A 27,246-nucleotide genomic window follows, 5' to 3' on the forward strand; every position below is an offset into this window, starting at 1 on the left:
TGAGCTGAATTGGTTGGTGTTGGAATTGTTTAAATCGGTCAAGAAATGTTGAAGTAGTAACAGTTTTTAATTGGAAAAATTCCTGGAATTTCTGGAAAAAATGAATTATTTTAGTTCCTTTACCAACTTGGATTTTGTCCTGAATATGAGGAGTGTTTTGAAGGAGGAACTGTTGAAACGGGTTTAAAAACGTCAAAGGAGTAGTCGAACTTATGAGTGGAAATAGGTTACTAAAAAACGTGAATTCCTGGGAATTTGATGAATGTGTAAAAATGATAGTTTGAATGTCCAAGATGAGTTGAATATGTTGATGATGTTGGAATGCTTTGAATAGGTTTAAGAATGTGGGAATTGTGCAACTTGGGAACAAGTCCCATTCATTTCAATGGGAACTTCCTGGAAATGTGGGAATTTTAGGAAAATAAGGATTTTTTGAAAATGATTAGAAGCATGAATGTCCTGAATGAGCTGAATTGGTTGGTGTTGGAATTGTTTAAATTGGTCAAGAAATGTTGAAGTAGTAACAGTTTTTAATTGGAAAATTCCTAGAATTTCTGGAAATTTAGGGATTTTTTTCCGAGTTCCTTTACCAACTTGGTTGTTGTCCTGAATATGAGGAGTGTTTTGACGGTGGAACTGTTGAAATGGGTTGAAAAATGTGAAAGGGGTAGTCGAACTTAAGGGTGGAAATAGGTTACCAAAAAACGGGAATTCCTGGAATTTTGGTTAATGTGTAAAAATGATAGTTTGAATGTCCAGGATGAGTTGAATATGTTGATGATGTTGGAATGATTTGAATATGTTGAAGAATGTGGGAATTGTGCAACTTGGAAACATGTCTCATTCATTTCAATGGGAACTTCCTGGAAATTTGGGAATTTTAGGAAAATAAGGATTTTTTTGAAAATGATTAGAAGCATGAATGTCCTGAATGAGCTGAATTGGTTGGTGTTGGAATTGTTTAAATTGGTCAAAAATTTTTGACGTAGTAACAGTTTTTCATTGAAAAATTCCTGGAATTTCTGGAAAACCAGGATTTTTTTCTAGTTTCTTTACCAACTTGGTTGTTTTCCTGAATATGAGGAGTGTTTTGACGGTGGAATGGTTGAAATGGGTTGAACAATGTGAAAGGAATAGTCGAACTTAAGGGTGGAAATAGGTTACCGAAAAGCGGGAATTCCTGGAATTTTAGTTAATGTGTAAAAATTATAGTTTGAATGTCCAGGATGAGTTGAATATGTTGATGATGTTGGAATGCTTTGAATATGTTGAAGAATGTGGGAATTGTGCAACTTGGAAAAATTTCCCATTTCTCAATGGTAACTTCCTGGAAATTTTCGAATTTTGGGAAAAAGCGTAATTTTTTGGAAGATGATTAGAAGCATGAATGTCCTGAATGAGCTGAATTGGTTGGTGTTGGGATTGTTTAAATCGGTCAAGGAACGTTGAAGTAGTAACAGTTTTTAATTGAAAAAATCCTGGAATTTCTGGAAAACCAGGATTTTTTTCTAGTTTCTTTACCAACTTGGTTGTTGTCCTGAATATGAGGAGTGTTTTGACGGGGAATGGTTGAAATGGGTTGAAAAAAGTGAAAGGAGTAGTCAAATTTTAGGGTGGAAATAGGTTACTAAAAAACTTGAATTCCTGGAAATTTGATGAATGTGTAAAAATGATAGTTTGAATGTCCAAGATGAGTTGAATATGTTGATGATGTTGGAATGCTTTGAATAGGTTGAAGAATGTGGGAATTGTGCAACTTGGAAAAATTTCCCATTTCTCAATGGTAACTTCCTGGAAATTTGGGAATTTTGGGAAAAGCAGGATTTTTGTTTTTTCATGAATATCCTGAATGAGCTGAATTGGTTGGTTTTGGAATTGTTTCAATCGGTCAAGAAATGTTGAAGTAGTAACAGTTTTTAATTGGAAAAATTCCTGGAATTTCTGGAAGACCAGGATTTTTTTCTAGTTTCTTTACCAACTTGGTTGTTGTCCTGAATATGAGGAGTGTTTTGACGGTGGAACTGTTGAAATGGGTTGAAAAATGTGAAAGGAGTAGTCGAACTTAAGGGTGGAAATAGGTTACCAAAAAATGTGAATTCCTGGAATTTTGGTTTATGTGTAAAAATGGTAGTTTGAATGTCCAGGATGAGTTGAATATGTTGATGATGTTGGAATGCTTTGAATAGGTTGAAAAATGTGGGAATTGTGCAACTTGGAAAAAATTGCTATTTTTCAATAGTAACTTCCTGGAAATTTTCGAATTTTGGGAAGATAGTACATTTTTGGAAAATGATTAGAAGCATGAATGTCCTGAATGAGTTGAATTGGTTGGTGTTGGAAATGTTTAAATTGGTCAAGAAATGTTGAAGTAGTAACAATTTTTAATTGGAAAAATTCCTAGAATTTCTGGAAAACGAGGGATTTTTTTCCTAGTTCCTTTACCAACTTGGTTGTTTTCCTGAATATGAGGAGTGTTTTGACGGTGGAACTGTTGAAATGTGTTGAAAAATGTGAAAGGAGTAGTCGAACTTAAAGGTGGAAATAGGTTACCAAAAAACGGGAATTCCTGGAATTTTGATGAATGTGTAAAAATGGTAGTTTGAATGTCCAGGATGAGTTGAATATGTTGATGATGTTGGAATGCTTTTAATAGGTTGAAAAATGTGGGAATTGGAAAAAATTCCTATTTTTCCAATAGTAACTTCCTGGAAATTTTCGAATTTTGGGAAAAAGCGTAATTTTTTGGAAGATGATTAGAAGCATGAATGTCCTGAATGAGTTGAATTGGTTGGTGTTGGAATTGTTTAAATTGGTCAAGAAATGTTGAAGTAGTAACAGTTTTTAATTGGAAACATTCCTAGAATTTCTGGAAAAAATGCATTTTTTTAGTTCCTTTACCAACTTGGATTTTGTCCTGAATATGAGGAGTGTTTTGAAGGAGGAACTGTTGAAACGGGTTTAAAAACGTCAAAGGAGTAGTCGAACTTAAGGGTGGAAATAGGTTACTAAAAAACGTGAATTCCTGGAAATTTGATGAATGTGTAAAAATGATAGTTTGAATGTCCAAGATGAGTTGAATATGTTGATGATGTTGGAATGCTTTGAATAGGTTGAAGAATGTGGGAATTGTGCAACTTGGGAACAAGTCCCATTCATTTCAATGGGAACTTCCTGGAAATGTGGGAATTTTAGGAAAATAAGGATTTTTTGAAAATGATTAGAAGCATGAATGTCCTGAATGAACTGAATTGGTTGGTGTTGGAATTGTTTAAATCGGTCAAGAAATGTTGAATTAGTAACAGTTTTTAATTGGAAAAATCCTGGAATTTCTGGAAAACCAGGATTTTTTTCTAGTTTCTTTACCAACTTGGTTGTTTTCCTGAATATGAGGAGTGTTTTGACAGAGAAACTGTTCAACAGGTTGAAAATGTGAAAGGAGTAGTCGAACTTATGAGTGGAAATAGATTCCCAAAAACGGGAATTCCTGGAAATTTGAATAATGCGTAAAAATGATAGTTTGAATGTCCAAGATAAGTTGAATATGTTGATGGTGTTGGAATGCTTTGAATAGGTTGAAGAATGTGGGAATTGTGCAACTTGGGAAAATTTCCCATTTCTCAATGGTAACTTCCTGGAAATTAGCGAATTTTGGGAAAAATAGTAATTTTTTGGAAGATCATTACAAGTATTAATGTCCTGAATGAGCTGAATTGGTTGGTGTTGGAATTGTTTAAATCGGTCAAGAAATGTTGAAGTAGTAACAGTTTTTAATTGGAAAAATTCCTGGAATTTCTGGAAGACCAGGATTTTTTTCTAGTTTCTTTACCAACTTGGTTGTTGTCCTGAATATGAGGAGTGTTTTGACGGTGGAACTGTTGAAATGGGTTGAAAAATGTGAAAGGAGTAGTCGAACTTAAGGGTGGAAATAGGTTACCAAAAAACGGGAATTCCTGGAATTTTGGTTAATGTGTAAAAATGATAGTTTGAATGTCCAGGATGAGTTGAATATGTTGATGATGTTGGAATTCTTTGAATAGGTTGAAAAATGTGGGAATTGTGCAACTTGGAAACATGTCTCATTCATTTCAATAGGAACTTCCTGGAAATTTGCGATTTTTGGGAAAAGAAACATGAATGTCCTGAATGAGCTGAATTGGTTGGTGTTGGAATTGTTTAAATCGGTCAAGAAAAGTTGAAGTAGTAACAGTTTTTAATTGGAAAAAATTCCTAGAATTTCTGGAAATTTAGGGATTTTTTTCCTAGTTCCTTTACCAACTTGGTTGTTTTCCTGAATATGAGGAGTGTTTTGACGGTGGAACGATTGAAACTGGTTGAAAATGTGAAAGGGGTAGTCGAACTTAAGGGTGGAAATAGGTTACCAAAAAACGGGAATTCCTGGAAATTTGGTTAATGTGTAAAAATGATAGTTTGAATGTCCAAGATGAGTTGAATATGTTGATGATGTTGGAATGATTTGAATAGGTGGAAAAATGTGGGAATTGTGCTACTTGGAAAAATGTCTCATTCATTTTAATGCAAACTTCCTGGAAATTTGGGAATTTGGGGAAAAGCAGGATTTTTTAATGAATATCCTGAATGAGCTGAATTGGTTGGTGTTGGAATTGTTTAAATTGGTCAAGGAATGTTGAAGTAGTAACAGTTTTTAATTGGAAAATTCCTGGAATTTCTGGAAAACCAGGAATTTTTCTTGTTTCTTTACCAATTTTGGTGAAAACATAAAAATAGGTTACCAAAAAAACAGGTTGAAGAATGTGGGAATTGTGCAACTTGGAAACATGTCTCATTCATTTCAATAGGAACTTCCTGGAAATTTGCAAATTTTGGGAAAAGAAGCATGAATGTCCTGAATGAGCTGAATTGGTTGGTGTTGGAATTGTTTAAATCGGTCAAGAAATGTTGAAGTAGTAACAGTTTTTAATTGGAAAAAATCCTGGAATTTCTGCAAAACCAGGATTTTTTTCTAGTTTCTTTACCAACTTGGTTGTTGTCCTGAATATGAGGAGTGTTTTGACGGTGGAACTGTTGAAATGGGTTGAAAAATGTGAAAGGAGTAGTCGAACTTAAGGGTGGAAATAGGTTACCAAAAAACAGGAACTCCTGGAAATTTGATGAATGTGTAAAAATGATAGTTTGAATGTCCAGGATGAGTTGAATATGTTGATGATGTTTGAATGCTTTGAATAGGTTGAAGAATGTGGGAAATGTGCAAGTTGGAGAAAAATTCCTATTTTTCAATAGCAACTTCCTGGAAATTTGCGAATTTTGGGAAAAGCGTACTTTTTTGAAAATGATTAGAAGCATGAATGTCCTGAATGAGCTGAAATGGTTGGTGTTGGAATTGTTTAAATCGGTCAAGAAATGTTGAAGTAGTAACAGTTTTTAATTGGAAAAAATCCTGGAATTTCTGCAAAACCAGGATTTTTTTCTAGTTTCTTTACCAACTTGGTTGTTGTCCTGAATATGAGGAGTGTTTTGACGGTGGAACTGTTGAAATGGGTTGAAAAATGTGAAAGGAGTAGTCGAACTTAAGGGTGGAAATAGGTTACCAAAAAACAGGAACTCCTGGAAATTTGATGAATGTGTAAAAATGATAGTTTGAATGTCCAGGATGAGTTGAATATGTTGATGATGTTTGAATGCTTTGAATAGGTTGAAGAATGTGGGAAATGTGCAAGTTGGAGAAAAATTCCTATTTTTCAATAGCAACTTCCTGGAAATTTGCGAATTTTGGGAAAAGCGTACTTTTTTGAAAATGATTAGAAGCATGAATGTCCTGAATGAGCTGAAATGGTTGGTGTTGGAATTGTTTAAATCGGTCAAGAAATGTTGAAGTAGTAACAGTTTTTAATTGGAAAAATCCTGGAATTTCTGGAAAACCAGGATTTTTTTCTAGTTTCTTTACCAACTTGGTTGTTTTCCTGAATATGAGGAGTGTTTTGACAGAGAAACTGTTCAACAGGTTGAAAATGTGAAAGGAGTAGTCGAACTTATGAGTGGAAATAGATTCCCAAAAACGGGAATTCCTGGAAATTTGAATAATGTGTAAAAATGATAGTTTGAATGTCAAAGATAAGTTGAATATGTTGATGGTGTTGGAATGCTTTGAATAGGTTGAAGAATGTGGGAATTGTGCAACTTGGGAAAATTTCCCATTTCTCAATGGTAACTTCCTGGAAATTAGCGAATTTTGGGAAAAATAGTAATTTTTTGGAAGATCATTACAAGTATTAATGTCCTGAATGAGCTGAATTGGTTGGTGTTGGAATTGTTTAAATCGGTCAAGAAATGTTGAAGTAGTAACAGTTTTTAATTGGAAAAATTCCTGGAATTTCTGGAAGACCAGGATTTTTTTCTAGTTTCTTTACCAACTTGGTTGTTGTCCTGAATATGAGGAGTGTTTTGATGGTGGAACTGTTGAAATGTGTTGAAAAATGTGAAAGGAGTAGTCGAACTTACGAGTGGAAATAGATTCCCAAAAAACGGGAATTCCTGGAATTTTGGTTAATGTGTAAAAATGATAGTTTGAATGTCCAGGATGAGTTGAATATGTTGATGATGTTGGAATGCTTTGAATAGGTTGAAAAATGTGGGAATTGTGCAACTTGGAAAAATATTTTATTTGTTTCAATAGTAACTTCCTGGAAATTTGGGAATTTTGGGAAAAGCATAATTTTTTGAAAATGATTAGAAGCATGAATGTCCTGAATGAGCTGAATTTGAATTGTTTAAATCGGTCAAGAAATGTTGAAGTAGTAACAGTTTTTAATTGAAAAAAATCCTGGAATTTGTGGAAAAAACAGGATTTTTTTTGGTTCCTTTACCAAATAGTTTTTTGTCCTGAATATGAGGAGCGTTTTGACGGTGGAACTGTTGAAACAGGTTGAAAAATGTGAAAGGAGTAGTCGAACTTAAGGGTGGAAATAGGTTACCAAAAAACGGGAATTCCTGGAAATTTGGTTAATGTGTAAAAATGATAGTTTGAATGTCCAGGATGAGTTGAATATGTTGGAATGCTTTGAATCAGTTGAAAAATGTGGGGAATTGTGCAACTTGGTAAAAATTCCTATTTTTCCCATAGTAACTTCCTGGAAATTTTGGAATTTTGGGAAAAAGCGTAATTTTTTTGAAAATGATTAGAAGCATGAATGTCCTGAATGAGCTGAATTGGTTGGTGTTGGAATTGTTTAAATCGGTCAAGAAATGTTGAAGTAGTAACAGTTTTTAATTGGAAAAATTCCTGGAATTTCTGGAAAAAATGAATTATTTTAGTTCCTTTACCAACTTGGATTTTGTCCTGAATATGAGGAGTGTTTTGAAGGAGGAACTGTTGAAACGGGTTTAAAAACGTCAAAGGAGTAGTCGAACTTATGAGTGGAAATAGGTTACTAAAAAACGTGAATTCCTGGGAATTTGATGAATGTGTAAAAATGATAGTTTGAATGTCCAAGATGAGTTGAATATGTTGTTGATGTTGGAATGCTTTGAATAGGTTGAAGAATGTGGGAATTGTGCAACTTGGAAAAATTTCCCATTTCTCAATGGTAACTTCCTGGAAATTTGGGAATTTTGGGAAAAGCAGGATTTTTGTTTTTTCATGAATATCCTGAATGAGCTGAATTGGTTGGTTTTGGAATTGTTTCAATCGGTCAAGAAATGTTGAAGTAGTAACAGTTTTTAATTGGAAAAATTCCTGGAATTTCTGGAAGACCAGGATTTTTTTCTAGTTTCTTTACCAACTTGGTTGTTGTCCTGAATATGAGGAGTGTTTTGACGGTGGAACTGTTGAAATGGGTTGAAAAATGTGAAAGGAGTAGTCGAACTTAAGGGTGGAAATAGGTTACCAAAAAATGTGAATTCCTGGAATTTTGGTTTATGTGTAAAAATGGTAGTTTGAATGTCCAGGATGAGTTGAATATGTTGATGATGTTGGAATGCTTTGAATAGGTTGAAAAATGTGGGAATTGTGCAACTTGGAAAAATATCTTATTTGTTTCAATAGTAACTTCCTGGAAATTTGGGAATTTTGGGAAAAGCATAATTTTTTGAAAATGATTAGAAGCATGAATGTCCTGAATGAGCTGAATTTGAATTGTTTAAATCGGTCAAGAAATGTTGAAGTAGTAACAGTTTTTAATTGAAAAAAATCCTGGAATTTTGGGAAAAAAACAGGACTTTTTTTGGTTCCTTTACCAAATAGTTTTTTGTCCTGAATATGAGGAGCGTTTTGAAGGTGGAATTGTTGAAACAGGTTGAAAAATGTGAAAGGAGTAGTCGAACTTAAGGGTGGAAATAGGTTACCAAAAAACGGGAATTCCTGGAAATTTGGTTAATGTGTAAAAATGATAGTTTGAATGTCCAAGATGAGTTGAATATGTTGGAATGCTTTGAATCAGTTGAAAAATGTGGGGAATTGTGCAACTTGGAAAAAATTCCTATTTGTCCCATAGTAACTTCCTGGAAATTTTGGAATTTTGGGAAAAAGCGTAATTTTTTTGAAAATGATTAGAAGCATGAATGTCCTGAATGAGCTGAATTGGTTGGTGTTGGAATTGTTTAAATCGGTCAAGAAATGTTGAAGTAGTAACAGTTTTTAATTGGAAAAATTCCAGGAATTTCTGGAAAAAATGATTTTTTTTAGTTCCTTTACCAACTTGGATTTTGTCCTGAATATGAGGAGTGTTTTGAAGGTGGAACTGTTGAAACGGGTTTAAAAACGTCAAAGGAGTAGTCGAACTTAAGGGTGGAAATAGGTTACTAAAAAACGTGAATTCCTGGAAATTTGATGAATGTGTAAAAATGATAGTTTGAATGTCCAAGATGAGATGAATATGTTGATGATGTTGGAATGCTTTGAATAGGTTGAAGAATGTGGGAATTGTGCAACTTGGGAACAAGTCCCATTCATTTCAATGGGAACTTCCTGGAAATGTGGGAATTTTAGGAAAATAAGGATTTTTTGAAAATGATTAGAAGCATGAATGTCCTGAATGAACTGAATTGGTTGGTGTTGGAAATGTTTAAATCGGTCAAGAAATGTTGAAGTAGTAACAGTTTTTAATTGGAAAAATCCTGGAATTTCTGGAAAACCAGGATTTTTTTCTAGTTTCTTTACCAACTTGGTTGTTTTCCTGAATATGAGGAGTGTTTTGACAGAGAAACTGTTCAACAGGTTGAAAATGTGAAAGGAGTAGTCGAACTTATGAGTGGAAATAGATTCCCAAAAACGGGAATTCCTGGAAATTTGATTAATGTGTAAAAATGATAGTTTGAATGTCCAAGATAAGTTGAATATGTTGATGATGTTGGAATGCTTTGAATAGGTTGAAGAATGTGGGAATTGTGCAACTTGGGAAAATGTCCCATTTCTCAATGGTAACTTCCTGGAAATTAGCGAATTTTGGGAAAAATAGTAATTTTTTGGAAGATCATTACAAGTATTAATGTCCTGAATGAGCTGAATTGGTTGGTGTTGGAATTGTTTAAATCGGTCAAGAAATGTTGAAGTAGTAACAGTTTTAATTGGAAAAATTCCTGGAATTTCTGGAAAACGAGGGATTTTTTTCCTAGTTCCTTTACCAACTTGGTTGTTGTCCTGAATATGAGGAGTGTTTAGATGGTGGAACTGTGGAAACGGGTTGAAAAATGTGAAAGGAGTAGTCGAACTTAAGGGTGGAAATAGGTTACCGAAAAACGGATATTCCTGGAATTTTGGTTAATGTGTAAAAATGATAGTTTGAATGTCCAAGATGAGTTGAATATGTTGATGATGTTGGAATGCTTTGAATTGGTTGAAAAATGTGGAAATTGTGCAACTTGGAAAAAATTCCTATTTTTCCAATAGTAACTTCCTGGAAATTTTCGAATTTTGGGAAAAAGCGTAATTTTTTGGAAGATGATTAGAAGCATGAATGTCCTGAATGAACTGAATTGGTTGGTGTTGGAAATGTTTAAATCGGTCAAGAAATGTTGAAGTAGTAACAGTTTTTAATTGGAAAAATCCTGGAATTTCTGGAAAACCAGGATTTTTTTCTAGTTTCTTTACCAACTTGGTTGTTTTCCTGAATATGAGGAGTGTTTTGACAGAGAAACTGTTCAACAGGTTGAAAATGTGAAAGGAGTAGTCGAACTTATGAGTGGAAATAGATTCCCAAAAACGGGAATTCCTGGAAATTTGATTAATGTGTAAAAATGATAGTTTGAATGTCCAAGATAAGTTGAATATGTTGATGATGTTGGAATGCTTTGAATAGGTTGAAGAATGTGGGAATTGTGCAACTTGGGAACATTTCCCATTTCTCAATGGTAACTTCCTGGAAATTAGCGAATTTTGGGAAAAATAGTAATTTTTTGGAAGATCATTACAAGTATTAATGTCCTGAATGAGCTGAATTGGTTGGTGTTGGAATTGTTTAAATCGGTCAAGAAATGTTGAAGTAGTAACAGTTTTAATTGGAAAAATTCCTGGAATTTCTGGAAAACGAGGGATTTTTTTCCTAGTTCCTTTACCAACTTGGTTGTTGTCCTGAATATGAGGAGTGTTTTGACGGTGGAATGGTTGAAATGGGTTGAACAATGTGAAAGGAGTAGTCGAACTTAAGGGTGGAAATAGGTTACCGAAAAACGGATATTCCTGGAATTTTGGTTAATGTGTAAAAATGATAGTTTGAATGTCCAAGATGAGTTGAATATGTTGATGATGTTGGAATGCTTTGAATTGGTTGAAAAATGTGGAAATTGTGCAACTTGGAAAAAATTCCTATTTTTCCAATAGTAACTTCCTGGAAATTTTCGAATTTTGGGAAAAAGCGTAATTTTTTGGAAGATGATTAGAAGCATGAATGTCCTGAATGAACTGAATTGGTTGGTGTTGGAAATGTTTAAATCGGTCAAGAAATGTTGAAGTAGTAACAGTTTTTAATTGGAAAAATCCTGGAATTTCTGGAAAACCAGGATTTTTTTCTAGTTTCTTTACCAACTTGGTTGTTTTCCTGAATATGAGGAGTGTTTTGACAGAGAAACTGTTCAACAGGTTGAAAATGTGAAAGGAGTAGTCGAACTTATGAGTGGAAATAGATTCCCAAAAACGGGAATTCCTGGAAATTTGATTAATGTGTAAAAATGATAGTTTGAATGTCCAAGATAAGTTGAATATGTTGATGATGTTGGAATGCTTTGAATAGGTTGAAGAATGTGGGAATTGTGCAACTTGGGAACATTTCCCATTTCTCAATGGTAACTTCCTGGAAATTAGCGAATTTTGGGAAAAATAGTAATTTTTTGGAAGATCATTACAAGTATTAATGTCCTGAATGAGCTGAATTGGTTGGTGTTGGAATTGTTTAAATCGGTCAAGAAATGTTGAAGTAGTAACAGTTTTTAATTGGAAAAATTCCTGGAATTTCTGGAAGACCAGGATTTTTTCTAGTTTCTTTACCAACTTGGTTGTTGTCCTGAATATGAGGAGTGTTTTGATGGTGGAACTGTTGAAATGGGTTGAAAAATGTGAAAGGAGTAGTCGAACTTAAGGGTGGAAATAGGTTACCAAAAAATGTGAATTCCTGGAATTTTGGTTAATGTGTAAAAATGATAGTTTGAATGTCCAGGATGAGTTGAATATGTTGATGATGTTGGAATGCTTTGAATAGGTTGAAAAATGTGGGAATTGTGCTACTTGGAAAAAATTGCTATTTTTCAATAGTAACTTCCTGGAAATTTTCGAATTTTGGGAAGATAGTAAGATAGTACATATTTGGAAAATGATTAGAAGCATGAATGTCCTGAATGAGTTGAATTGGTTGGTGTTGGAATTGTTTAAATTGGTCAAAAAATGTTGAAGTAGTAACAGTTTTTAATTGGAAAATTCTTGGAATTTCTGGAAAACCAGGATTTTTTTTCTAGTTTCTTTACCAACTTGGTTGTTGTCCTGAATATGAGGAGTGTTTTGACGGTGGAATCGTTGAAATGGGTTGAAAAATGTGAAAGGAGTAGTCGAACTTAAGGGTGGAAATAGATTCCCAAAAACGGTAATTCCTGGAAATTTGATTAATGTGTAAAAATGATAGTTTGAATGTCCAGGATGAGTTGAATATGTTGATGATGTTGGAATGATTTGAATAGGTTGAAAAATGTGGGAATTCTTCATCTTGGAAAAATTCCTATTTTTCCAATAGTAACTTCCTGGAAATCTTCGAATTTTGGGAAAAAGTGTAATTTTTTGGAAGATGATTAGAAGCATGAATGTCCCGAATGAGTTGAATTGGTTGGTGTTGGAATTGTTTAAATCGGTCAAGAAATGTTAAAGTAATAACAGTTTTTAATTGGAAAAATTCCTGGAATTTCTGGAAAACCAGGATTTTTTTCTAGTTTCTTTATCAACTTGGTTGTTGTCCTGAATATGAGGAGTATTTTGGTGGTGGAATGTTTGAAACGGGTTGAAAAATGTGAAAGGAGTAGTCGAACTTAAGGGTGGAAATAGGTTACCGAAAAACGGGAATTCCTGGAATTTTGGTAAATGTGTAAAAATGATAGTTTGAATGTCCAGGATGAGTTGAATATGTTGATGAGTTCTTAAAGTTCACTCCACAGCGTGCTCATCAAAAACATCCCGTCGCTTGTTTACATTCTGCAACCTAAACTGGGCTACTGCATGCTGGGTAATGTAGTTCTAATGTTACCTTGCACATAACATCACCATATATATATATATATATATATATATATATATATATATATATATATATATATATATAAATGGGTATTTCTGTCCGTCATTCCGTCGTACATTTTTTTTTTCCTTTTACGGAAGGTTTTTTGTAGAGAATTAATGATGAAAAAAACACTTAATTGAACGGTTTAAAAGAGGAGAAAACAGGAAAAAAATGAAAATTAAATTTTGAAACATAGTTTATCTTCAATTTCGACTCTTTAAAATTCAAAATTCAACCGAAAAAAATGAAGAGAAAAACTAGCTAATTCGAATCTTTTTTGAAAATTTTTTAAAACTAATTTACGGAACATCATTAGTCATTTTTCCTGATTAAGATTAATTTTTAGAATTTTGATGACACGTGTTAAATAGGTTAAAATCCAATCTGCACTTTGTTAGAATATATAACAAATTGGACCAAGCTATATTTCTAACAAAGACAAATCATTATTTCTTCTAGATTTTCCAGAACAAAAATTTTAAAATAACTTCAAATGACTTTGAAATAAGATTTAAATTTGATTCTAAAGATTTTCTAGATTTGCCAGAATATTTTTTAAAAATTTTAATCATAATAAGTTTCAAGAAATATTTCACAAATATTCTTCGTCGAAAAAACAGGAGCTTAAATGAAGAATTAAATTAAAATTAATTTATTATTCTTTACAATAAAACAAATACATTTACTTGAACATTGATTTAAATTGTCAGGAAAGAAGAGGAAGGAATTTAAAAGGTAAAAAGGTATTTGTGTTTAAAAATCCTAAAATCACTTTTAAGGTTGTATTTTTTCTCTAAAATTGTCTTTCGGAAATAAATAAATTTATTTAAACAAGTGAAGACCAAGTCTTTAAACTATTTTCTTGGATTTTCAAATTCTATTTGAGTTTTGTCTCTCTTAGAATTAAAAATGTCGAGCAAAGCGAGACCAGCTTGCTTGTAAATAAATACAATAAAAAAAATAGAGGCAGCTCACTGCTAAGTGCTGCTATTTGAGCTATTTTTAGAACAGGCCAGCGGGCGACTCATCTGGTCCTTACGGGCACCACGTTGGTGACCCCTGCACTATGTCAACCAGCATGTTTTTGGATGGGAAAATTGTGATATATATACATCTTACCGGAGACATCATTGGATTATTCGTCCTCCTGCAGTAGATGTTTAAAAGGCAGCTGTGAGCTTGGCTCCTCAGCTTCTCTCTGAGACACTGCCTGTTCACCGCAGCCATCCGACCTCCAGGTATGTCTTTACAACCTCACTAAAACACTATTAAAACAATAAGCAGATATGGGATCTTCCAGAATTATCCTAGTAAATGTGTTTAATTACATCTAAAACGCCTGGAGCCGTCGCTTTTTATTTTATCTTATATATATATATATATATTTTGTAGTTCTTCGCTATCAATATCATCATCCACTGGGAAATCTCATTTCAGTAGGCCTTTCATGTTCACACTGAGAAACTTTTGTCATTTTTTCCAAGTATTCATGAACTTTGAATTTAATGGCAGCAACACATTGCAAAAAAGGCATTTTTACCACTGTGTTACATGGCCTTTCCTTTTAACAACACTGTGTAAAGGTTTGGGAACTGAGGAGACACATTTTTGAAGTGGAATTATTTCCCATTCTTGCTTGATGTACAGCTTAAGTTGTTCAACAGTCTCCCTTTCTGCTATTTTAAGCTTCATATTGCAGCACACATTTTCAATGGCATACTTGGCTTGGCATTGTCTTGCTGAAATAAGCAGGGGCGTCCATGATAACGTTGCTTGGATGGCAACATGTGTTGCTCCAAAACCTGTATGTACCTTTCAGCATTAATGGTGCCTTCACAAATGTGTAAGTTACCCATACCTTGGCCACTAATACACCCCCATACCATCACAGATTCGGCCTTTTTACACTTTGCGCCTAGAACAATCCGGCTGGTTCTTTTCCTCTTTTTCCGGGGAACAGGACATCCACAGATTCCGAAAACCATTTGAAATGTGGACTCATCAGAACACTTTGCATCAGTCCATCTTAGATGAGCTATAGGCCCAGCGAAGCGTTTCTGGGTGTTGTTGATAAATGGCTGTGGTTTTGCAAAATTGAGTTTTAACTCGCACTTACAGTTGTAGGGACCAACTGTAGATACCGAGAGTGGTTTTCTGAAGTGTTCCTGAGCCCATGTGGTGATATCCTTTACACACCGATGTGGCTTTTTGATGCAGTGCCGCCTGAGGGATCCAAGGTCCGTAATATCATCAGTGATTTCTCCAGATTCTCTGAAACTTTTGATGATATTACGGAGCGGAGATGGTGAAGTGTTTCTGGGTGTTGTTGATAAATGGCTGTGGTTTTGCAAAATGGAGTTTTAACTCGCACTTACAGTTGTAGGGACCAACTGTAGATACCGAGAGTGGTTTTCTGAAGTGTTCCTGAGCCCATGTGGTGATATCCTTTACACACCGATGTGGCTTTTTGATGCAGTGCCGCCTGAGGGATACAAGGTGTGTAATATCATCAGTGATTTCTCCAGATTCTCTGAAACTGTTGATGATATTACGGAGCGGAGAGGGTGAAGTGTTTCTGGGTGTTGTTGATAAATGGCTGTGGTTTTGCAAAATGGAGTTTTAACTCACACTTACAGTTGTAGGGACCAACTGTAGATACCGAGAGTGGTTTTCTGAAGTGTTCCTGAGCCCATGTGGTGATATCCTTTACACACCGATGTGGCTTTTTGATGCAGTGTCGCCTGAGGGATCCAAGGTCCGTAATATCATCAGTGATTTCTCCAGATTCTCTGAACCTTTTGATGATATTACGGAGCGGAGATGGTGAAATCCCTGAATTCCTTGCAAATGCTGGCTTAGAAATGTTGTTCTTAAACAATTTGCTCGGGCGTTTGTCGACAAAGTGGTGACCCTCGCCCCCGTCCTTGTTTGTGAACGACTTTTATACCCAATCATGGCACCCACCTGTTCCCAATTAGCCTGTTCACCTGTGGGATGTTCCAAATAAGTGTTTGATTGGCATTCCTCAACTTTCTAAGTCTTTTTTGCCACTTGTGCCAGCTTTTTTGAAAACATGTTGCAGGCATCAAATTCCAAATGAGCTAATATCTGTGCAAAACAACAAAGTTGAGCAGTTTTAACGTTAAATATCTTGTCTTTTCAGTCTATTCAGTTGAATATAAGTTCTGGAGGTCGCCTACAGCCGCAATGATTTTGACTTGTCATGTTTCAAATGAAAGACGATCATTTCGAAGCACACAGAAGACAAAGAGTTGTTTACACAACAATAACAATAGCAGTGACAGAAAAAAAGGTAGGAGGAAATTCAAACCAGGTGGAGTCGATGCTTACAGGTACCTGACTGGAGAGGCTGAAGTTGGAGGCGGGGCTTCGCTTCTTGCCGGCGCCAACGCCGCTGTTGGCGCTGCTGGCGGAGTTCTTTCGTTTCCTCCTCTTGGTGGTGGTCTGTCGGGCGGGCTCAGCTTTGGCGCGACCAGCAAAGAGAAAGACAGGCCATGCCAGAGACCATAATGCATACTGACAGATACAAGAGGCGATATCATGATGCATACTGATGGATACGAGGGGCAGTATCATAATAAATATAGACGGATACAAGGGGCGGTATCATAATGCAAACAGACGGATACAAGGGGCGGTATCATGATGCATATAGACGGATACAAGGGGCGGTATCATACTGAATACAGACGGATACAAGGGGCGGTATCATAATAAATATAGACGGATACAAGGGGCGATATAATAAATATAGACGGATACAAGGGGCTGTATCATAATGGATACAGGCGGATATAAGGGGTGGTATCATAATGCAAACAGATGGATACAAGGGGCGGTATCATAATGCATACAGACGGATATAAGGGACGGTATCATAATGCAAACAGATGGATACAAAGGGCGGTATCATAATGAATACAGACGGATACAAGGGGCAGTATCATAATGCGTTCAGACGGATACAAGGGGCGGTATCATGATGCATTCAGACGGATACAAGGGGCGGTATCATGATGCATACAGACGGATACAAGGTGTGGCATCATAATGCATACAGACAGTTACAAGGGGCGGTATCATAATGCATACAGACGGATACAAGGGGCGGTATCATGATGCATACAGACAGACACAAGTGGCTGTATCATGATGCAAAGAGACGGATACAAGGGGCGGTATCATGATGCATACAGACAGATACAATAATGAATTAAGACGGATACAAGGGGCGGTATCATAATGCATACAGACGGATTCAAGGGGCGGTATCATAATGCATACAGACGGATACAAGGGGCGGTATCATGATGCATACTGATGGATAGAAGGGGCAATATCGTAATAAATATAGACGGATACAAGGGGCAGTATCATAATGCAAACAGACGATATAAGGGGCGATATCATGATGCATACTGATGGATACAAGGGGCGGTATCATAATAAATACAGACAGATACAAGGGGCAATATCATAATAAATATAGACGGATACAAGGGGCGGTATCATAATGCATACATATGTATATAAGGGGCGGTATCACAACGCAAACAGATGGAAACAAGGGGCGGTATCATAATGCAAACAGACAGATACAAGGGGCGATATCATAATAAATATAGACGGATACAAGGGGCGCTATCATAATAAATATAGACGGATACAAGGGGTGGTATCATAATGCAAACAGATGGATACAAGGGGCGGTATCATAATGCATACAGACGGATATAAGGGACGGTATCATAATGCAAACAGATGGATACAAAGGGCGGTATCATAATGAATACAGACGGATACAAGGGGCAGTATCATAATGCGTTCAGACGGATACAAGGGGCGGTATCATGATGCATACAGACGGATACAAGGTGTGGCATCATAATGCATACAGACAGTTACAAGGGGCGGTATCATAATGCATACAGACGGATACAAGGGGCGGTATCATAATGCATACAGACGGATACAAGGAGCGGTATCAGAATGCATACAGACGGATACAAGGGGCGGTATCGTAATGCATACAGATGGATACGAAGGGCAGTATCATAATGCATACAGACGGATACAAGGGGCGGTATCATGATGCATACAGACGGATACAAGGGGCGGTATCATGATTCATAGAGACGGATACAAGGGGCGGTATCATGATGCATACAGACGGATACAAGGGGCGGTATCAGAATGCATACAGACGGATTCAAGGGGCGGTATCGTAATGCATACAGATGGATACGAAGGGCAGTATCATAACGCATACAGTCGGATACAAGGGGCGGTATCATGATGCTTACAGACGGATACAAGGGGCGGTATCATGATGCATACAGACGGATACAAGGGGCTGTATCATGATTCATAGAGACGGATACAAGGGGCGGTATCATAATGCATACAGACGGATACAAGGGGCGGTATCATGATGCATACAGACGGATACAAGGGGCGGTATCATGATTCATAGAGACGGATACAAGGGGCGGTATCATGATGCATACAGACGGATACAAGGGGCGGTATCAGAATGCATACAGACGGATACAAGGGGCGGTATCGTAATGCATACAGATGGATACGAAGGGCAGTATCATAACGCATACAGTCGGATACAAGGGGCGGTATCATGATGCTTACAGACGGATACAAGGGGCGGTATCATGATGCATACAGACGGATACAAGGGGCTGTATCATGATTCATAGAGACGGATACAAGGGGCGGTATCATGATGCATACAGACGGATACAAGGGGTGGTATCATAATGCATACAGACGGATACAAGGGGCGGTATCAGAATGCATACAGACGGATACAAGGGGCGGTATCAGAATGCATACAGACGGATACAAGGGGCGGTATCGTAATGCATACAGACGGATGTAAGGGGCGGTATCATGATGCATAGAGACGGATACAAGAGGCGGTATCATAATGCATACAGATGGATACAAGGTGTGGTATCATACTGAATACAGACGGATACAAGGGGCGGTATCATACTGAATACAGACGGATACAAGGGGCGGTATCATAATAAACAGACGGATACAAGGGGGCATTATCATAATGCATACAGACGGATACAAGGGGCAGTATCATAATGCATACAGACTGATACAAGAGGCGGTATCATGATGCATACAGACAGATACAAGGGGCGGTATCATAATGCATACGGACGGATACAAGGGGCAGTATCATAATGCATACAGACGTATACAAGGGGCGGTATCAAAATGCATACAGACAGTTACAAGGGGCGGTATCAAAATGCATACAGACTGATACAAGGGGCGGTATCATAATGTATACAGACAGATACAAGGGTTAGTATCATAATGCATACAGACGGATACAAGGGGCGGTATCATAATGGATACAGACCGATACAAGGGGCAGTATCATAATGCATACAGATGGATACGAAGGGCAGTATCATAATGCATACAGACGGATACAAGGGGCGGTATCACGATGCATGCAGATGTGTTTTATCACTATTAGTTAGCACTTTAGCAACATGCATTAATGACAAATGTGTTCTGTGTTTTATCACTGTGAGTTAGCACTTTAGCAACATGCATTCATTTATCACTGTGAGTTAGCACTTTAGCAACATGCATTCATTTATCACTGAGTTAGCACTTTAGCAACATGCATTCATTCATCACTGTGAGTTAGCACTTTAGCAACATGCATTCATTTATCACTGCGAGTTAGCACTTTAGCAACACGCATTTATTTATCACTGCGAGTTAGCACTTTAGCAACACGCATTCATTTATCACTGTGAGTTAGCACTTTAGCAACACGCATTCATTTATCACTGTGAGTTAGCACTTTAGCAACACGCATTCATTTATCACCGTGAGTTAGCACTTTAGCAACATGCATTCATTTATCACTGTGAGTTAGCACTTTAGCAACATGCATTCATTTATCACTGTGAGTTAGCACTTTAGCAACATGCATTCATTTATCACTGTGAGTTAGCACTTTAGCAACATGCATTCATTCATCACTGTGAGTTAGCACTTTAGCAACATGCATTCATTTAGCACTGCGAGTTAGCACTTTAGCAACACGCATTCATTTATCACTGCGAGTTAGCACTTTAGCAACACGCATTCATTTATCACTGCGAGTTAGCACTTTAGCAACACGCATTCATTTATCACTGTGAGTTAGCACTTTAGCAACACACATTCATTTATCACCGTGAGTTAGCACTTTAGCAACATGCATTCATTTATCACTGTGAGTTAGCACTTTAGCAACATGCATTCATTTATCACTGTGAGTTAGCACTTTAGCAACATGCATTCATTTATCACTTTGAGTTAGCACTTTAGCAACATGCATTCATTTATCACTGTGAGATAGCACTTTAGCAACATGCATTCATTTATCACTGTGAGTTAGCACTTTAGCAACACACATTCAGGTGTGTTGGCCTGCTATTAGCATCCATGCTAACACACATATTTTCCCACTATCTGACGGAGAAAAGATACCTTTTTTGTGATTGGTGGGGAATATTTCTGTTTTGAAGTTCTGCGGGTGTCCAGCTGGAAGGAAGACAACAGGATTTATGATTAGTGTTTTTGCTGTAGGACTTACAAACAAAACATTCCTGATATAGATGATCTTTGACAAGGGTTTTTTTTTCCCCACTAGGTCCATACAACAAACAGAATGCTATTGTCTTATAGAGGATCTTTGAGGAGTTTTTTGCAGTATGAGTGAGTTGGACCTTTGAAAACGAACACCCCTGTTGAATAGACGATCTTTGATTAACACTTGTCATATACAGGATCTTTGATGTTTAGAAACAGAACACTCATGTCATGTAGAGGATCTTTGATTAGTGTTTTAGCAATAGCTCTTTAGAAACAGAACACTCTGGTTATATAGAGGATCTTTGATTAGTGTTTTAGCAATAGCTCTTTAGAAACAGAACACTCCGGTTATTTAGAGGATCTTTGATTAGTGTTTTTGCGGTTGGTCTTTAGAAACACACCACGCCTGTCATATGGAGGATCTTTGATTCGTGTTTCTGCAGTAGGTCTTTAGAAACAGAACACTCCTGTCATATAGAAGATCTTTCATTATTTTTTTTGGAGTAGGTCTTTAGAAACAACACTCATGTCATATAGAGGATCTTTGATTAATGTTTTTGCAGTAGGTCTTTATTAACAAAACACTCCTGTCTGTAAAGGATCTTTGATTAGTGTTTTTGCATGAGGTCTTCAGAAATAGAATACTCCTGTCATTTAGAGGATCTTTGATTAGTGTTTTTGGTGTATGTCTTCAGAAACAGAGAACTCCTGTCATATAGAGGATCTTTGACAAGTGTTTTTGCAGTAGGTCTTTAGAAACATAACACCCGTCATATTGAGGATCTTTGATTTGTGATTTTGTAGTAGGTGTTTGGAGACAAAACACTCCTGTCATGAAGAGGATCTTCGATTAGTGTTTTTGCAATCGGTCTTTAGAAACAGAACACTCCTGTCATTTGGAGGATCTTTGATTAGTGTTTTTTGCAGTAGGTATTTAGAAACATAACACCAGTCATATAGAGGATCTTTGATTTGTGATTTTGTAGTAAGTCTTTAGAAACTGAACACTCCTGTCATATAGGTCATATTTGATTAGTGTTTTTTGCAGTAAGTCTTTAGCAATAGAACACTATTGTAGTATAGAGAATCTTTGATTAGTGTTTTTGCAGTAAGTCTTTAGAAAAGAATACTCCTGTCATATAGAGGATCTGTGATAAGTGTTTCTGCAGTAGATCTTTATCAACAAAACACTCCTGTCATATAGAAGATCTTTGATTAGTATTTTTGCAGTAAGTCTTTAGAAACAGAACACTATTGTCATATAGAGAATATTTGATTAGTATTTTTGCAGTAGGTCTTTAGAAACCCAACACTCCTGTCATATATAGGATATTTGATTAATGTTTTTGCAGAAATGTTAAGAAACAGAACACTCCTGTCATGCAGAGGATCTTTGATTAGTGTTTTTGCAGTAGGTCTTTAAAAACAGAACACTCATGTCATGTAGAGGATCTTTGATTCTTGTTTTTGCAGTAGCTCTTTAGAAACAGAACACTCTGGTCATATAGAGGATCTTTGATTAGTGTTTTTACATTACGTCTTTAGAAACATAACAATCTCTTGATATAGATGATCTTTGATTAGTGTTTTTGCAGTTGGTCTTTAGAAACACACCACTCCTATCATATGGAGGATCTTTGATTAGTGTTTTTGCAGTAGGTCTTTGGAAACAGAACACTGCTGTTATATAGAGGATCTCTGATTAGTGTTTTTGCAGTAGGTCTTTATTAACAAAACACTCCTGTCATTTGGAGGATCTTGGATTAGTGTTTTTTTGCAGTAGGTCTTTAAATACCGAACACTCCTATCATATACAGGATCTTTGATTAACATTTTTGCAGTTGGTCTTTAGAAACTGAACACTCATGTCATATTGAGGATCTTTGATTAGTGTTTTTGCAGTAAGTCTTTAGAAACAGAACACTCATGCCATTTGGGGGATCTTTGATTAGTGTTTTTGCAGTAAGTCTTTAGAAACAGAACACTCATTTCATTTGGGGGATCTTTGATTAGTGATTTTTGCAGTAGGTCTTTAGAAGCCCAACACTCCTGTTATATACAGGATCTTTGTTTAATGTTTTTGCAGTATGTCTTTAGAAACAGAACAACCCCCTCCTATAAAGGATCTTTGATTAGTGTTTTTTTTAGTAGGTCTTTAGAACCAGAACACTCCTGTCCTGTAGAGGATCTTTGATTAGTGATTTTGCAATTGGTCGTTAGAAACAGAACACTCCTGTCGTTTGGAGAATCTTGGATTAGTGTTTTTTTTTGCAGTAGGTCTTTAAATACCGAACACTCCTATCATATACAGGATCTTTGATTTAAGTTTTTGCAGGATGTCTTTAGAAACAAAACACTCCCGTCATATAGGGGATCTTTGATTAGTGTGTTTGCAGTTGGTCGTTAGAAACACACCACTCCTGTAATATAATAGATCTTTGATTATATTTTTTGGAGTAGGTCTTTAGAAACAGTACACTCCTGTCATATAGAGGATCTTTGATTATTTGTTTGGAGTAGGTCTTTAGAAACCGAACACTCCTGTCCTATAGAGGTTCTTTGATTAGTGTTTTTGCAGTTGGCATTAATAAACACACCACTCCTGTATATAAATGATCTTTGATTAGTGTTTTTGCAGTAGGTCTTTAGAAAGGGAAACCCTTGTATTATATACAGGATATTTGATTGTTTTTGCAGGAGGTCTTTAGAAACAGAACACTCCTGTCCTATAGAGGATCTTTGATTAGTGTTTTTGCAATAGTTCTTTAGAAACACACCACTCCTGTCATATAGAGGATCTTTGATTAGTGTTTTTGCAGTAGGTCTTTAGAAACAGAACACTCCTGTCATATAGAGGATTTGTGATAAATGTTTCTGCAGTAGATCTGTATCGACAAAATACTTCTGTCATATAGAGGATCTTTGACAACTGTTTTTGCAGTAGGTCTTTAGAAACAGAACACCCCTGTCGTATAGAGGATCTTTCATTAGTGTTTTTGCAGTAAGTCTTTAGAAACATCACAGATCCTCTATATGACAGGAATTTTTTATTTCTAATGTCTTACTGCAAAAACACTAATCAAAAATCCTCTATATGACAGGAGTGTTCAGTTTCTAAAGACCTACTACAAAAACACTAATCAAAGATCTTCTATATAACAGGAGTGTTTTGTCGATAAAGATCTACTGCAGAAACACTTATCACAGATCCTCTATATGACAGGAGCATTCTAAGTGTTTCTGCAGTAAATCTTTATCGACAAAACACTCCTGTCATATAGAGGATCTTTGATTAGTATTTTTGCAGTAGGTCTTTAGAAACCAAACATTCCTGTCATATACAGGATCTTTGATTAATGTTTTTTGCAGTAGGTGTTAAGAAACAGAACACCCCTGTCATGTAGAGGATCTTTGATTAGTGTTTTTGCAGTAGGTCTTTATAAACCAAACACTCCTGTCATATACATGATCTTTGATTGTTTTTTGCAGTAGGTGTTAAGAAACAGAACACCCCTGTCATGTAGAGGATCTTTGATTAGTGTTTTTGCAGTTAGTATTCAGAAACACACCACTCCTGTCATATAGAGGATCTCTAATTCAAGTTTTTGCAGGAGATCTTTAGAAACAGAACACTCCCGTCATATAGATGATCTTTGATTAGTGTTTCTGCAGCAGGTCTTTATTAATTCAACACTCCTGTCACATAGAGGATCTTTGACTAGTGTTTTTGCAGTAGGTCTTTAGAAACAGAACACTCCCGTCATATAGATGATCTTTGATTAGTTTCTGCAGCAGGTCTTTATTAATTCAACAATCCTGTCACATAGAGGATCTTTGACTAGTGTTTTTGGAGTAGGTCTTTAGAAACAGAACACTCCTGTCATATAGATGATCTTTGATTAGAGCTTTTGCAGTAGGTCTTTAGAAACAGAAAACTCCTGTCATATAGATGATCTTTGATTAGAGTTTCTGCAGTAGGTCTTTATTAATTCAACAATCCTCTCACATAGAGGATCTTTGACTAGTGTTTTTGGAGTAGGTCTTTAGAAACAGAAAACTCCTGTCAAATAGAAGATCTTTGATGATTTTTTTTTTGTAGTAGGTCTTTATAAACATAACAATCCTGTCATACAGAGGATCTTTGACGAGTGTTTGTGCAGCATGTCAACAGAAAGCTCTCGTCATATAGATGATCTTTGACCAAGGTTTTTGTAACAGGACATCAGAAACAGCACAAGGCTGTCATATAGATGATCTTTGACGAAATGTGTGTTGCTTTATGTGTTGTTGTGTGTGACGGCCGAGTGGAGATTCCTGCACAAACATGAACGACCAGAAGGAAAACAAAGATTTTGCCCTTATCAGCATCTTTCCTCGTTGTATTTTCTGACTTTGACGGATGTGCGCTCAAAGACTATTGTCACACTTTTGTGTTATCGTGCGCTGGTGACGCACTGGACTCACTTCCTGAATCCCAAAAAAACAAAAACAAAACCAAAACCACAGTTATCAGCGCCTGAGCACGGCGACAACTTCCTTCCAGGCAGGATGGCAAGAAGCAGCTTCCAGGCGGCAGAAGAATGGCAGGGAAAAAAAAAAAAAGCTGGCGAGTCAAAACCAGGCCAAGAAAAAATGGAGTTGATGTTTAAACGTTGTTTTTTTTATTCCAGCAGCGAGCGTCCACACCGGGGAGCTGGTCTGGTCTTAATTAAAGTCACGCAAAGGAACACCCCTGTCGAATAGATGATCTTTGTTTAGTGTTTTTTTTCTGCAGCAGGTCTTTGGAAAAATAACAACTGCAATACAGGATCTTTGATTTGTGTTTTTGTAGTAGGTCTATAGAAACAGAACACTCATGTCATGTAGAGGATCTTCGATTAGTGTTTTAACAATAGCTCTTTAGAAACAAAACACTCCGGTGATATAGAGGATCTTTGATTAGTGCTTTTGCAGTTGGTTTTTAGAAACACACCACTCCTGTCATATAGAAGATCTTTGATTTTTTTTTTTGGAGTAAGTCTTTACAAACAGAACACTCATGTCATGTAGAGGATCTTTGATTAGTGTTTTAACAATAGCTCTTTAGAAACAGAACACTCCGGTGATATAGAGGATCTTTGATTCGTGTTTTTGCAGTTGGTCTTTATAGAAACACACCACTCCTGTCATATGGAGGATCTTTGATTAGTGTTTCTGCAGTAGGTCTTTAGAAACAGATCACTCTTGTCATATAGAGGATCTTTGATTAGTGTTTTAACAATAGCTCTTTAGAAACAGAACACTCCGGTGATATAGAGGATCTTTGATTCGTGTTTTTGCAGTTGGTCTTTATAGAAACACACCACTCCTGTCATATGGAGGATCTTTGATTAGTGTTTCTGCAGTAGGTCTTTAGAAACAGATCACTCTTGTCATATAGAGGATCTTTGATTATTTTTTTTGGAGTAGGTCTTTAGAAACAGAACACTCATGTCATATAGAGAATCTTTGACTAGTGTTTTTACAGTACGTCTTTCGAAACAGAACACTACGGTCATATAGAGGATCTTTGATTAGTGTTTTTGCAGTAGGTCTTTAGAAACACACCACTCCGGTGATATAGAGGATCTTTGATTAATGTTTTTACGGTTGGTCTTTAGAAACACACCACTCCTATCATTTACAGGATTTTTGATTTGTGTTTTTGTAGTTGGTCTTTAGAAACAGAACACTCATGTCATGTAGAGGATCTTTGATTAGTGTTTTATCAATAGCTCTTTAGAAACAGAACACTCCGGTGATATAGAGGATCTTTGATTAGTGTTTTTTCAGTTGGTCTTTATAGAAACAGAACACTCCTGTCATATGGAGGATCTTTGATTAGTGTTTCTGCAGTTGGTCTTTAGAAACAGAACACTCCTGTCATGTAGAAGATCTTTGATTTTTTTTTTTTTGGAGTACGTCTTTAGAAACAGAACACTCATGTCAGACAGAGGATCTTTGACTAGTGTTTTTGCAGTAGGTCTTTAGAAACATAACACCTGTCTGTAGAGGATCTTTGATTTGTGTTTTTGTAGTAGGTCGTTACAAACAGACCACTCATGTCATGTAGAGGAACTTTGATTAGTGTTTTAACAATAGGTCTTTAGAAACAGAACAGTCCGGTTATGTAGAGGATCTTTGATTAGTGTTTTTTCAGTTGGTCTTTAGAAACAGAGCAATCCCGTCATATAGAGGATCTTTGATTTTTTTTTTTTGGAGTGCGTCTTTAGAAACATAACACTCATGTCATACAGAAGATCTTTGATTATTTTTTTTGGAGTATGTCCGCAGAAACAGAACACTCCTGTCATACAGAGGATCTTTGACAAGTGTTTTTGCAGTAGGTCTTTAGAAACAGAGCACTCATGTCATATAGAGGACCTTTGATTATTATTTTTTTTGAGTATGTCTTTAGAAACAACACTCATGTCGTATAGAGGATCTTTGACAAGTGTTTTTGCAGTAGGTCTTTAGAAACAAAACACTCCTGTCTGTAGACGATCTTTGATTAGTGTTTTTGCAGGTCTTCAGAAACAGAATACTCCTGTCATTTAGAGGATCTTTAATTAGTATTTTTTTGTGTAGGTCTTCAGAAACAGAGAACTCCTGTCATATAGAGGATCTTTGACTAGTGTTTTTCCCAGTATGTCTTTAGAAACATAACACCTGTCATATAGAGGATCTTTGATTTGTGTTTTTGTAGTAGGTCTTTACAAACAGAACACTCATGTCATGTAGAAGATCTTTGATTATTGTTTCATCAATAGCTCTTTAGAAACAGAACACTCTGGTTATATAAAGGATCTTTGGTTAGTGTTTTTGCAGTTGGTCTTTAGAAACACACCAC

At 36.2% G+C, this 27,246-nt stretch overlaps 1 protein-coding gene across 5 annotated transcripts in view; it reads right to left on the reverse strand.

Moving 5' to 3' along the window:
• ldb2a (LIM domain binding 2a) overlaps window positions 1-27,246 on the reverse strand; it is a 233,687-nt gene that overhangs the window by 22,164 nt on the left and 184,277 nt on the right. For 2 of the 5 annotated variants that reach the window (XM_061891680.1, XM_061891676.1), the window contains 2 exons: window positions 20,272-20,327; window positions 16,080-16,220 (listed from right to left, as the gene is read on the reverse strand). In XM_061891680.1, the coding sequence (XP_061747664.1) occupies window positions 16,080-16,220; window positions 20,272-20,327 (197 nt within the window). The remainder of the gene's footprint in view (window positions 1-16,079; window positions 16,221-20,271; window positions 20,328-27,246) is intronic. The other 3 variants (XM_061891679.1, XM_061891678.1, XM_061891677.1) reach the window with 3 other exon arrangements.

The sequence above is a fragment of the Nerophis ophidion genome, linkage group LG29 (assembly GCF_033978795.1).
Source record: "Nerophis ophidion isolate RoL-2023_Sa linkage group LG29, RoL_Noph_v1.0, whole genome shotgun sequence".
Taxonomy (NCBI): domain Eukaryota; kingdom Metazoa; phylum Chordata; class Actinopteri; order Syngnathiformes; family Syngnathidae; genus Nerophis; species Nerophis ophidion.